The sequence below is a fragment of the Sparus aurata genome, chromosome 6 (assembly GCF_900880675.1).
Source record: "Sparus aurata chromosome 6, fSpaAur1.1, whole genome shotgun sequence".
Lineage (NCBI taxonomy): Eukaryota > Metazoa > Chordata > Actinopteri > Spariformes > Sparidae > Sparus > Sparus aurata.
Window position 1 is genome coordinate 28,652,542 of NC_044192.1, and position 14,041 is coordinate 28,666,582.

Genomic DNA, 14,041 nt, shown 5'->3' on the forward strand with positions numbered 1-14,041 from the left:
TGGCAGAAGACAATGCGAGAGAGGGCCGGAGAGATTCAAAGCAAAAGGAGAGTGTGAGAGGGAGAATGGACAGAGATAATTGAGAGATGTAAGGTGGTTGTTTGGGGCACTACGCTGTCGTACTCAGTGCAGTAATGATCGAGCCCTGAAGGGGAAAAAAACATGTTTGTGAAGGGTTGAGCTCCCATTATCAGAAGCAATTATTTCAGTATATCTCAGTGAAGAATTCAGGGGGATTGTGGAGGCAATCAATGGGCAATGTGCGCACAAAAGCATACTTTATCTCTTGCTTAGGGTAGTTAAAAAGACTCCTATTCATGAGGTTTTCTTGCATTTATGGTGTACTCATCGACTGGGAACCTGAAAGTTTAGATAGAATAAAGTGAAATAACGACATAAAGACAACTCAACCTCCTTGTTAGAACATTTTATGGGCCTCCTTTTAACAGTTAACATAAGAGATGTCACAGACTGAATATAATAGGTCAAAGATATATAACTTTGAAGGCTGAGCTTGGAAATGTTTCTGGGCAAAAATGACAGAGATGAATCACGCTTTGCTAGTTGATATCGTACCAAGCTGCATGTAAGTGAGGCTCAACAGTCTGAGCCGTTTTTACCAATAACTACTCGGGAGTAATGGGGCATATATATATATATATATATATATATATATACTTCAAGTGTCAGACATTTTACAAAATGCTCACCTTCAATTTCATGTGACATCCACAGCAAAAGATGGGAGATATCTAGAAAAACAAAACATTCCCAAACGGTTTCAGCTAGTGCAAATATCTTACATGAATTTTTAATATGTTGTTATGATCCTACACTGCAGTTCCTAATTAGAACTGCAAAATGACTCCCGCAAAACAGTCGTCATGGTAGTGACTTGACCCACAAGAGCAATTTGATGCTAATTTGCTATTTGCTAGTTCTGAGCTTGCTACCCCCTTTTCATTTCTCCCAAATCATCTGAAACTGCCTCCAGTATAAGCTCTAAATATTGACAGCAGGTCAGCAGTACTCTAATGACAGCTTTTAGTTCACATCTCACGCTCATCCACAAATGCTTTGTTGAAATATATACTTTGAAATGCTTAATCGGTAAATGAAATTGACCAGTTTTTTGATCAATCCACACTTTGTCCATTGTGGGAAAATAAGAGTCCATTTGTGTCCAGATGTACCCTGGGCGTCCATCATTGTATGCCATTGGTCTCAACAGCCAGCATACTGTATATGCTTTACGTGTGGCTCCATGTAGACAAGTGTTCATAGTTTGCGATGAGTACGTTTTATCCCATTGTTTTGTGATGGATAGCCTGACAGCGGTCCTTTCCTTGATAATTTCCCCATTGTACGGTAAATATGTGTGAGTCATCCATCCTTTCCACATGGAGAGTTTCAGGTTTCCTTGTGGCTCAGTGGCTCCCTCGCTATCGTGTGACCTAAAGAAGAAACAATATCACAGATAAGAGAAGACAATCAGCGTCATGGACACATGTAATCACACGACGCGACCCCTGTGTCCCGGCTCACACTCACTGAGTGAATTGTTTCCATTTGAAAGCGCCAATCAGAGGTCAGAGACGAATATTCCAAACCAAATCAAATCATTTACTCTCTGTTTTCTCTATTTATTTATTTTTTTCAATGTCTTTTTCATTGGATTCAAAATGTTTGTTTGCAGTCTAGCTGGCTGACTGATTGCAGGGACCAGCGGTGTCTTCACATGTCTCAGAGCCAGTAATGGTTTGTTTACGCTTTGGCAGCAAGTTGCAGGCGTATATGTATAGAGCTTGTTTTCCATCAGCAAACTCCATCCCATGTGCACTTATAATGAACAGATATGTCCATAAAAAAAACAACCTGTAAATGTTTTCCCATAAAGACGTATGAAACGGGATATGTGAAAATGTGTATCTCATGGCGCGGCGTCTTTGCTCTCCCTTGTTAAACAGTGTTCCGGTGCCTCTGTAAGGCAGTCTATGCATCTCTCTACTGCACACCTACGCTGTGTGGGAGGGAAACAGATGGACAGATACAGATCATCGTGGTGAATGAGACGCTGAGGTGGAGAAAGGAGGTCATGGGTAGAAAAAGAGAGACGCAGGAGAAAGAAAGAGAGACATGGGGGGGGTGCGAGAGTGCAGGGCCGTTCGAGCAGTTGCCAGGGAATCGATGTCTCACTGCAGCTGTCTTCGGTGACATCTGCTACCAAGTCTCCAAGTAACTGCTTGCCGCTCCCAAAGCACCTTGCAAAGGCACAATTAATGTCCACTGATGTAGTCAGCCAGCGGCTCCTCATTGCTCTCTCAGCTGATCGGCTAGTCAGACAAGGGCGGTGGAGACACAACAAAGAGAAGAGGAGAGAAGAGGAAGAAGAGATGGGAACATGCAACAGAATGGGTATAATTGCACCTATCAGTCCCAGAGTTTATGTTTGGCCCAGGGTCATTAATTCCACTGCCTGCAACTGAGCGCAGCAGTGCCTCAGTTCTTCAGTCTATCCCACTCACCAATTTAATTATGACTCTTAATTGTAAAGCCTCGGTGGAAGGCCCCAGCCATAATGCATTCTAATGAATGCGACAGATGTTGTGCTGTTATGCCATCTCTCAAGCAATTACTCTTATGGCGCCTGCACCGCTTCCCTCGCAACTGTTTCGTTTTTTTTTTTATACCGCACCTGTAAATAAACTGCACCTGCTGCATCCCACAACATGCACTCTGGCACATACATACACACACCCAGGTCGTCAGTCCCGCAAATTAACTTTCACACTTCAACAGCTTACAAAGGGCCATGAAGGACCCTCATTTAAATCAATTTATCCCATCTGAACAGCGTCAGTTTACACGGCGTCACTTGGTGGTTGTGTGGGGTGTGCTGCGTACAGAGGTCTCGCGTTTTCACCATCAGTTGTTTTTAACACTCGCCTGTGAAGACACAGTCGCAGCAGATTAACAAACAAGGCTCACAGAGGTGTTGGTATGTTGATTAGCTCCGTATTTTCTTTGCAATTTTGTATTGATGTTTGAAATAACTCATTTGACTACTCTTATCTGTGGGTGTCTTGAAGTTTCAAACAACCTTTGTTCATAAGATTATTTTTTAATTTGCTTGCAGTCAGTACTTCTAAGAGCGTTCTTCTCATATGCGGTAATATATAATATGAAAAACACCAGACGCTAATTGAGGCGAGATGTATCATAGAAAAGGAAAATCTATTCAAGTGAAGATCATGGCCATTTGTAGCTACATCAAATGGAAGCTCCTAGGTAACACATTTATTTATTATTTCTGGACATCATTAATTTCTCAGCAGACCCTTTAAGGCGAACATTGAAATGATGACGTGTTTTCTTATTGCTTGGAAATCAGAAGACTGTGATAATTCCAGTTGACTAGATGTACGTGTAGGCCAGTCTTCTCACCTTGGTGGTTTTGACTTTGTTGCCAGTGCTGCAGGACCAGCCTTTCAGGTCAGGCAGGACCTTACACTCCTCTCCATCCATACATGGATGCATCTGGCACCACCACTTCTGGGCTACAATGGAGGCTGGAGCAGCAAACGGAGGTTTGGAGGAAAAGAAAGACAACAGGTTAATAAAGGGGCGTAAGGATGTGGTGAAGAGCACTGAATTAACGACAAGTACGAGACAAACGGACAACCATTACCCACACAATAACTCAGTAATACTCAGTGACGGACTCGGGATGTTGAAGGGGTGGGGGCAAGAAAAAAGTGGGGCACCAGCTGTATGCGGGGGGGGGCACCTGTGTGCAGAAAGTCGGGATACATTTATAGTGAACAGGAAGGGCACCCTAGAGAGCCCTTCATCATGTTTTCTCCACTGGAAGGGCACCATCGAGGGCAATTTATCACGTTTTGGCACCCTAAAAGGACACAACATAACATTTGCCCCTGCAGCATATTCTCATTGTAAATGTGACGAGCGCTGTCCACGGTGCTGATCATAGTGCTGGGACCGTCAGCACCATGAACAGCACTTACAACTGTCGCTCTGTTCAAGCTTCCTGTCTTTCTCAGCAGTCATATGTTTATCCATCTGTAATGTGATTACTCTGAGATTCACAGGAGCTTAAATGTATAGCCGTTGCCTTTTGAAAAAAGAAAAAACATGTGATTAGATTAATGTAATCCCTTAACACGGGATCCTAAAGCCTACACAGCATGGGGTAAGTCTGTCATCTGCAGTGTAAAAAAAATAATATGGTAGATATAACAGGTGGAATACGACACTAAGATTTCAGAATAAAAAAAATCTCTTACTGGACGGAACCAATGTCATGTTAAATTGATTTGTATCTATTTTTGCTTTTGTGCAGATGTATGAGTCACCACTTAATTTTAAGTGTATCACTTTACTTCCCAATTGTTTGTATAATTCCTGTTGTATCATACAGAGAGTAAAAGCAGGATTGTGATGAACCGAGGCAATCAATTAAAACAGTGTGCTCTCATGTGTTTGACACTCGTTTTTATGATGTATTGTGTGATTTGTTTTGTATGATGCAGGAATAAAAGATCTCTGTTTATTCCTGTGCATTTAATGTTGTGAAAAACAAAGAAGGTACTGTTCAAACATTCTAGGCAGGTATGAATAAATGCTGTAAACTAAAAAAAAAATATAAATAATAATTGTTTATCAATTTACAAAATGCAAAGTGAGCGAACAAAAGAAAAATCCAAATCAAATCAATATTTGGTCTTACTACCATTTGCCTTCAAACCAGCATCAATTCTTATAGGTACTTGCACAAAGCTAGGGATTTTGTAGGATTATAGTCAGGTGTATGATCAACTAGTTATACCAAACAAGTGCTAATGATCATCAGTTTCACATGTAGGTTTAAACACAGCCATTAACTGGAACAGAAACAGCTGTGTAGGAGGCTTTATACTGGGTGAGCAACAGCTAAACTCTGCTGCTACCAAGGTGGAGTTGTGTAAGACAGTTTCATGTCAGAGGTCATACACCATGGCAAGACTGAGCACTGCAAAAAGACACAAGGTAGTTAAACTCCATCAGCAAGGTCTCTCCCAGATAAAGATTTCAAAGCAGACTGGGATTTCAATATGTGCTGTTCAAGCTCTTTTGAAGAAGCACAAAGAAACGGGCAACACTGAGGATCATAGACGCAGTTGTCAGCAAAGGAAACTTGGTGCAGATGATGAAAAACACATCAAGCTTATTTCCCTTCGAAATCAGAAGATGTCCAGCAGTGCCATAAGCTAGGACCTGGCAGAAACCAGTGGGACCGAGGTACACCCATCTACTGTCCGTGGAAGTCTGGCCCAGAAGTCTTTATGGAAGCAGCCAAAAAGCCATACCTCTGACATGGAATCAAGGCCAAGCGACTCAACTATGCACGAGAACATAGGAACTGGGGTGCAGAGAAATGGCAGCAGGTGCTCTGGACTGATAAGTCAAAACTTGAAATGTTCAGCTGAAGCAGAATGCAGTTTGTTCGCCGAAGGACTGGAAAGCGGTAAAATAGTGAGTGTCTGCAGGCAACAGTGAAGCTTGGTGGAGGTTCCTTGCGAGTTTGGAGCCACATTTCTGCAAATGGAGTTGGAGATTTGGTCAGGACTAATGGTGTCCTCAGTGCTGAGAAATATGGCAGCTACTTATCAATACCATCAGGGAGGTGTATGATTGGCCCCAAATGTATTCTGCAGCAGGACAACCACCCCAAACATACAGCCAATGTCATTAAGAACTATCTTCATTGTAAAGAAGATCAAGAAGCCCTAGAAGGGAAGGTATGGCCCCAACAGAGCCCTGATCTCAACATCATCGAGTCTGTCCGAGATTACAGGAAGAGAAAGGTAGATTTGAGGAAGCCTACGTCCACAGAAGATCTGTTAGCACCCTACCAGCCGAGTTACTTCAAAAACTGCGTGCAAATGTACCTAGAAGAACTGATTCTGCTTTGAAGGCAAAGGGTGGTCACACCAAATATTGATTTGATTTAGATGTCCCCTCTGTTCATTCAATGTATTTTGTTAATTGATAATAATAAACTATTAGCATTCTTAGTTTTTACACCTGCCTAAAACTTTTGCACAGTACTGTATATGAAAAGGGCCTTCAGAGATTGACAAAAATCAAATTTCCCTAATTGTATATCATTTCTTTCAAATGAAGTAATGATTTATGTGCCAGAAAATGGGTATTCAAACACAGCTTGAGAACTGGGCCTGATCTACAGTTAATCCTGTGTCGAAAGCCAAAGTTTTCTCAGGTTTTAGCAGCTGACACTCAAATCTTCCAGATCATCTGACCCACTGTCTAGACAGGAGACAGCCTGACAGCTGAGAATAACTCAATTCCCCCTCTCCTAACTCATCAGCCATCCGTCCTTCTGTCTCAAGTGTGGAGGCAGGGAGAGATAAAAGAGTGCACACATTTCACCAACTTCATTAAACTTGCGGACTGATGGTTCTCAGAGAGAAATTTTGATCTCTAGTGACTATTGTTTCCAACAAAGGGAGATGATGAGGAGCTATTGGGGAGAAAATGGGCTTTCAACCGCATAATGTAAAAGAACATGGACGAATCGTCTCAAGCATCATGTAGGAAGACAACACTGAAAGAAAGGGAGGAAAAAGAAGGGGGAGAGGGAGGCTAAATAAAAAGGTGTTCACAGAGAAAAACTTCTTTAGTGTGGAAATGAGCAGCGAGGGGGAATGGGAGAGGCAGAGAGAGAGAGCTGGGGGTGAAGAGAGGCTGTTTGAGGATGGCTATCACTGAGTCCAGCAGAGAAAGGAGCCGATTAAACAAAGGGAACAGAGAGAACTTTGTTTAATCGGCTCCTTTCTCCGGTGGTGCTTGTAACGAACTGAAGCAGAGCGGAAAAACAGACAGCACAAGTGCAGTTACAGACACAGAGAGACGTGAAGGGAAACAAGGAAAAGCCAAGTTGCCAAGTCACCACAAGAAAAAGTCACAGCTTTCACGGGGCGTAATGTTGAACACACTGTTATGATGCATGAGCTCAGTGGCAGTAAGCGGTTCTAAAAACCAATGGCTGTGTAATGCTCGTTAATGTGGCCATTATGGTGTCGACAACGGCGCTTTGCACTGCAAGACTGTTATTTAGAGCTAATGGGCATGGCCTCTGAGTGCTATTATGGAGTTAGCGTTCCCCGCAGCTTATCTCACGCTGTACTGGGAGGGCGGAGCAGGCGTGACACATAAGCACCTGCCTGTCAAGCCACAGAATGAACGGGAGCCAGCGCAAGGCCTGTGATGTCATTGATGGTTCAGATGTTAGACAGCACTCACAGACAGGTCGCAACAGGTCAATGATAAAAAGATTACAGAGGTACTTAGTGTGTGCTGTAGTTCATTCTGAGCTCATCACCTCTGGGACTATATGTTCTTCCAAGCCCTACTAATAGTAAATGCACAGAGGCTGCTGGTGGGAGCTGGTTGGATTCATCCCATAGCTGTGATGCCTTTGAGGTCTGTTTCTGCACCAATGGCAGACTTTACAAGACTTTGTCTGAAGTATAAACATCTCATTTCAAGTGTGAATGGATGTCTTTCAGTTCCACTATAAAGAAATAGTTATATAGCTGAAGTTATTCAACGGGCCTGTTACCCTTACCTGTAGTGCTTTTTTTATCTATCTGGATTGTTTTGGTGTGTGTTGCTAGGTTTTGGAGATACTAGCCATAGAGATGTGTACCTTCTCTCCAATGTAATGGAACTCGGCACTCCACTTGTGGTGCTCAACGTGACAATAGGAATAAAAACACTTGAAAAACTAGACCAAAATTTCTCCTTTAAAATGATTCCCAGACCTCGTTGTGAGCAGTTGCATGGAGGGACTTATTCTTTGCAACAGACCTATGGACAAGAGGCCAGCTATCTCAGCCTGCTAACATGACAGCACAGCCAAGCCATCAATGTTTACATCCTGTGCAGTCACTAGCAGGAGCTTTGATTTTGGGGTGAACTGTCCCTTTTAAGAAAATGTCAATACCCTCCTAATAAGCTAGTTAGCATGGCTTTGTCCAACTCCCAGCACCTTTAAAGCTCAATGAAATCCATGTTGTATCTTGTAATAGCTTGGGTTCCGTACGACAACTGAAGTGTAAAAATTTGAGGCTGTGGTTTCAACACAGAACCTCCAGTAATCATTTTTTACATTTTTGTCCTTGCATTGTTGAACTACATATAGGTAAAACTAGTGGCTTACTGCTAGTTCAAGTACATTTATATTTGCAAATTGATTCCAGTTGTTGAATATGTTTAGTTAACTAGTAAAACTACAAACAATTTTAGGTCACAAAAATTAAGGGAAACTTGTATTAGGGGTCAGTTATCCACCTCTTATGATTATTGATATTTACAGCAAATAATCAGAGAACTTTTAATTTCAACTGAGTTGTCCTGCTTGATGCAATACTCCCAGCTAGGTTCTGGCCTTCTGAATGTGTTGGGGTTTATTTCACAGATGTATGTCCCGTGAACAAGTTGGCACATTTCAAGACTTTTTGCTCAGTTAAAGCTGTAGTCTATAACTTTTTTTTGGTTATACTTGCTAAAATTGTCATTATGATGTGACACTAGAATAAGATACAGGTCAGCTGTATAAAAATCCACTCTCTGTGGCCCCACCCAGTGGCTGTAATTTGATTTGCAGGAATGTACCGCTCCCGGGTAAATACAACCATTCAGAGCCAAGAAGAGTGTCTGAGAAGTGTCAATCACTGTCGTGCATACGCTGCTGGCAGCCCCCCTGCCTCATCTGTGTACTCGGCAATGCCCCTCCCCCGCGGAGGCTCAGTGCCTGCTCTTACCTGGTCAGATACGTTCAAGCCCAAATTATAAACAATGATGGAGAACAGATAACAACAACAGAGCCTAAAAAAATGCCCCACCATTGCCCACTTCAAAGAGAAGAAATAAGAAGACTGACGAACAAAAGCAGTGTAACAAAAAAGAACTGCACCGAGCCAGAGAGAAAACAAGGATAAATATGGGAGTGTCACTTCAGAGGTGGAGGGAGCTGCAGGATTTGTAATGACTCAAGAGCGACGCAGAGTTAGCTGCTTTTCTGCTGAACAAGGACCCCTGCTTGATATATGTTTAATTCTATGTTTTAATCACAAGGCCATGGTGGCTCGGTTACAGTAATGCTCACAATAGCGCTTACCGGCGTACAGTGTTGAAGTCGAGCTATGTAGCTTGTTGCTAAATCTCGCTTGTTAGCTTGTATGCTAACTCCGGTGTTTAGCTTTGTGTATATGGCTACTGGTTAGCAAAAGTGTCTTTCAAGAAGCTGGGCAGTTATAATGACGTTAGTTTGTGTCCATGACGCTCTGAAGTGGTTGAATTGGTTTAGAGAAATAACGTTACTCATGCTTCAGAAAGGCAGTATGGTGATGATGATTACCTGAATGATTACCTGGTAACTTCTACAGCGATGTGAGGAATAGCATTTGTTACTCGGGATATATACAGCGATCTGCAGGAGGCACTTGTCAGAGTCCTGCACGGGTTCGGGTACCCGCGGGTACCCGACAGGTGACCCGCACAATTTGGATGAAACGGGTGAGAAATAATGTCCTGTGTCGGACACGGGTGCGGATCGGGTCGGACGCCTAGAGAGCGCGGGTCGGGTTTTGCGATTGTCATTTTCATGGCGTCAGGTGCAAAAAAATAAAAAAAAATCATTAGCGCCACATCTACAAAAATATGCCTGCATTTCAAAATGATAAGCATGTACTGTATTGACTCGAATATAGGATGAGGTTTTTTTTCGATGAAAATTATGTGGAAAAAGTGGGGTCGTCTTCTAATCGGGGTCTAACCGTTGACACATGCTGATAGTTGTCTGGGTCGCTATGCGACCACAACAGCAGAGGGCGCCAGCTTATTGTAGAGACGTCACTGACACTGTGGCTGGGTTATCTGTCAATCACAGCGGAGAAGAAGTGACAGGAGATGAAAAATGGAGAGACGCGGTGATTTAACGGAGCAAAGTGGATCAAAAGTGTGGCAAGTTAACAGACATCTGAGGCGGAGCTATGATGCTGATTTTAAGATAATGGAGATCAGTGCAGCGGAGGCGCCAAACAACTGTCAGCCAGCCAAGAAATATGGAGTTACGGAGTGTAACGTCCGAAGATGGCGGGTCCCAAAAGACCGTCTGAAAACGCTAACAGTAAGAGAAAAGCTCATCGTGGTCCTCTAAGCGGCCGCTTCCAAGAGATTGACAGGAGGGTATGTGAGTTTGTTATTGAGAATCGAATTTTGGTTATCAGAGTCTTTTTTCTGAAGATTAATCTTGAAAAGAGGGGTCGTCTTAGAATCAGGGTCGTCCTATATTCGGGTCAATACGGTATATTTCATATGAGCTCATTCATGCCTGCTTGCGCCCTCCCAGAACTCCTATTCCCCACGCTGGCTTACTTTCATTTTTAAAAAACTGCGTCAGTCTAATTTTGCTTCGAGTGCGGGTCGGGCGTTGGTATCAATTTATAGCGGGTCGGCTCGGGTGCGGAATGTAATTTGTGCTACTGTCGGGAAACGGTTCGGATGCGGTTTTAAGTACAGGACAGGTACAGGCGGGTGCGGGTTTGCAAAATAAGACCTGTGCAGGACTCTGGCACTTGTCATTGTAATTTAGTTGTATTAATCCGAAATAGAACAATGTTTATTATTTATTTAACTTATGTTGTTGATATTTTGAATGTACCGTCTTGTTATCTAGCGTCCTCTTGTTACCGTGGTTACAGGCCTGCAAGTGCACAGCAGGCTCCGCTGTGGGGAGGGACTTTGAAGGCAGGGAGGAAGAAGGAGGGACCTGGGAGCTGTATCATTCAAATATATATAATAAGTCTACTTTTTTATCAAAACTCCAGACTGCAGCTTTAAGTGGCATTTTTTGCTGGAATGTGACCTTTTAGAATTATATTTTGTTGTTCTTAAATATTGTGTTTTAAAGTAGTCTGAAGTATGTGTTCTGAGTAGCTATAGTTGTCACTCTCAAAGTGACTGCTCCAACACTGGTAGTACATGGCTTTCCTTAATTCACAGCCAGGCTAGTTGTTTCATTTACATCTACATTTACATTTAGGGAATTCGGCAGACACTGATGGCGGTGGCTGCCATGCAAGGTGCCGGCCAGCACATCAGGAGCAGCTTTTTGGGGTTCAGTATCTTGCCCAAGGACACTTCAACATGCAGACTAGGGGACTCGAACCAGCGACCAATAACAAGACGCTGGCTCTACCCATGACACCACAGCCACCCTGTGTGTCCAGTGTTTATGCTAATAGATACCTTTATTAATCCTCGAGGGGAAATCAGGATATCATAGCAGCAGGTATATTCAAGTACAAATACAATCAAAATACAAGGGCAAATATAGAAACAATAAAGTACTATATACAATATACAAAAAACAATAAAGTACAAAGTACAAAATATAAAATAAAATGATTAAGTAGTTAAAGAATACAATAAAATACTGAGGTAAATAAAATTAAATGCTGATATCATGCTAACTATCTTTCCATGAACCAGAAACTCATGACTGTGGTGCCATAACTGTCAGAAAGAAAGAAAATACGTATTTAATGTTGAGCTTTCTCATCAATACGTTGTCATGACTCATATACAAGTTGTTTACTATCCATGTCACACTGGTCAACTCTCCACAAGCAGAAATACTTGAAAAGCAGTATTAGCTCAGTTGCCTTTAAAAGGATTGAGCTTATTTGACAATGATGACTTTATTGTCTATGCAATAACCACCCTATACAGAACTATACTTTTTTTTAGTTGAACATTCAATGAGTTAAGTGTGAAAATGTATCCCTGCCAAGCACTTGAAATAGAAGCAGGACGCATATTCTCCAGGAAAAAATGTGTATAACACACGAAGTATCTCTCAGGCTACCAACTCTAATTGGATCAGTCTAATTAAGAGTCTACATTTATATTCACAAAAGGTGCATATGCTAATTAAAACAGGTTTGCAGCTCAGGCATACATTTCATCACAGTTACTATCAGCTCATTACGACAGAGTTTTCACCCAATATGGCTCCCTTTCAAGTTCTCTCTCAAACTTTCTGCACGGTCTCAGCTGAGGGCAAACGTCTAGACAGTGCTTTGCTTAAGGTGCAGGTGATTAGGCAACGCGGGGGACTGAGGCTATGTTATTCCCAAGGTTCCCACCTAGTCTCTGGGGTTCTCTAAATAAGGTGTGCAGAGGTTTGACACTACGAGGCTGCCTACAGCTCTGTCTCTCCTCCTGGTGATCACAACACGTCAATCTAACACACACCTGATAAATGTCACTCATCCATATGCCTGTTGTGGGTACAGCTTTTCATTTATGTGTGTGTGTGTGTGTGTGTGTGTGTGTGTGTGTGTGTGTGTGTGCGTCTGTGTGTGTGTGAGCAAGTATGCCAGCTGTTTGTTTCTTCCTGCAATGCCGCCTGCACTGTCGTTGTAATGTTTGTGACATCAAGTGGACAAAGTTGAAACTGCAGGTCCCCTCAGCCACATGTCAGTTCTGTGACTTTACATGAACACATAATTGGTGTATTGCTCAGACTCCTGTGACCAAATATAAGCCTGTAAACTGTGTATTATGCCTTGTTATAGGCCAATTAACACTTTGAGAATGTTGCCTTTGGTTGCCACATGTATATAATGTGTGTTAAAGTGTTAATGAAGAACACAAGACCTCCCCAGGGGAAAACTGCAGACTCAATGCAGTATATAGCATTTTGAGCAGTGGAAGAAAACTGCTTTAAAATTAAACATGATAAACAGGTTGACACTGTTCACCTAGGGAGACAAAAAACAGGTGTAAATTAAGCTCACACTTTATTCATCAGTGCTGGAAGAAGATCCTTTATTTGAGTAAAAGTACTTATACCACACAAGAATTTGGGTGATATTAGATCTAGGTTTTTTTTAAGTACTCACTCTGCAGAAAAATGGTATACTGTCTCTGTTTTACTATCATACAGTATATATTCATGTGTTTTTTGTATTAATACTGCTGCATTATATTATACTGCTGTGGTTGTTTAAAGGAGAACTTCGGTCGATTTAAACATGCAGCTTCATTGCTCAAGCTACCCTTGACTTTCCAATACCGAAGACGCGAACAAATTTGGTCCAGCCATTACAGAGCTCCGTGAACGGAGATGTAGCATTGAACGCTAACAGCATGGGGTCAGAACTTTACACTGTGTTTTAAGCGTCTTAACATGCTCCACATCTCACACCAAAAGTTATGCAACATCAGCAGACACCTTAGCACACAGCACTGTAGCGTGTATGACTCAAAATGAATAAAAAAGTAGTTAAAATAGTGTGTTTGTGCAAGCAGCTACATACCTGTTTGTTGACATCCGTGTGTTCCGGTAGCTAGACCAAACTAGCATATCCATCGAGTGTGCACTTAACAGGCTTAACAGGCTATTGTAAGGCTCATGGCTTATGACAGGCTGTAACATGGACATGTACATTATGAACAGAAACACGAAAATGCTGGATTACGTTTCCGTCTCCGCCAGTGAGGGAGTAAGCGCACGCTCGACGGATTGACTAGTTTGGTCTAGCAACCTTTAAGGTTGAGCTCATTTTAACTACTCTGTATAAACAAATAATCTAATCTTGATTTCCAGCAATGCATCATATTCCATAAGATCATCACATGTTTCTTCAGTTCTTTTTTGACAATGGGGCAGCTGTGGCTCAGGAGGTGGAGCAGGTTGTCCACTGATTGGGAGGCCTGTGGCCTGTGGCACGATCTCCGGATCCCCCAGCTGCACGTCAAGGCAAGATACTGAACCCCAAGTTGCTCCCTATGGCTGTTCCATCAGTGTGTAAGCGTGTGTGAGTGGCTGAGCATGGAAATACTGTGGGACGCTTTGGAAAGAAGTCGCTGTATGGCTACCTTTGAGCAGGTCGGCACCTCGCATGGCAGCCTCTGTCATCAGTTTATGAATGTGTATGTGAGAATAAGT

The 14,041-nt window shown here is 42.5% G+C and overlaps 1 protein-coding gene across 1 annotated transcript in view; it reads right to left on the reverse strand.

The window, feature by feature from the left end:
- Positions 1–411: 411 nt before the first annotated feature.
- tafa4b (TAFA chemokine like family member 4b) overlaps positions 412–14,041 on the reverse strand; it is a 57,680-nt gene continuing 44,050 nt past the window's right edge. Inside the window, exons 5-6 of the mRNA XM_030421506.1 lie at positions 3,445–3,569; positions 412–1,454 (exon numbers count right to left, since the gene is read on the reverse strand). Of these exons, the coding sequence (XP_030277366.1) occupies positions 1,443–1,454; positions 3,445–3,569 (137 nt within the window). The 3' untranslated portion in view covers positions 412–1,442. The remainder of the gene's footprint in view (positions 1,455–3,444; positions 3,570–14,041) is intronic.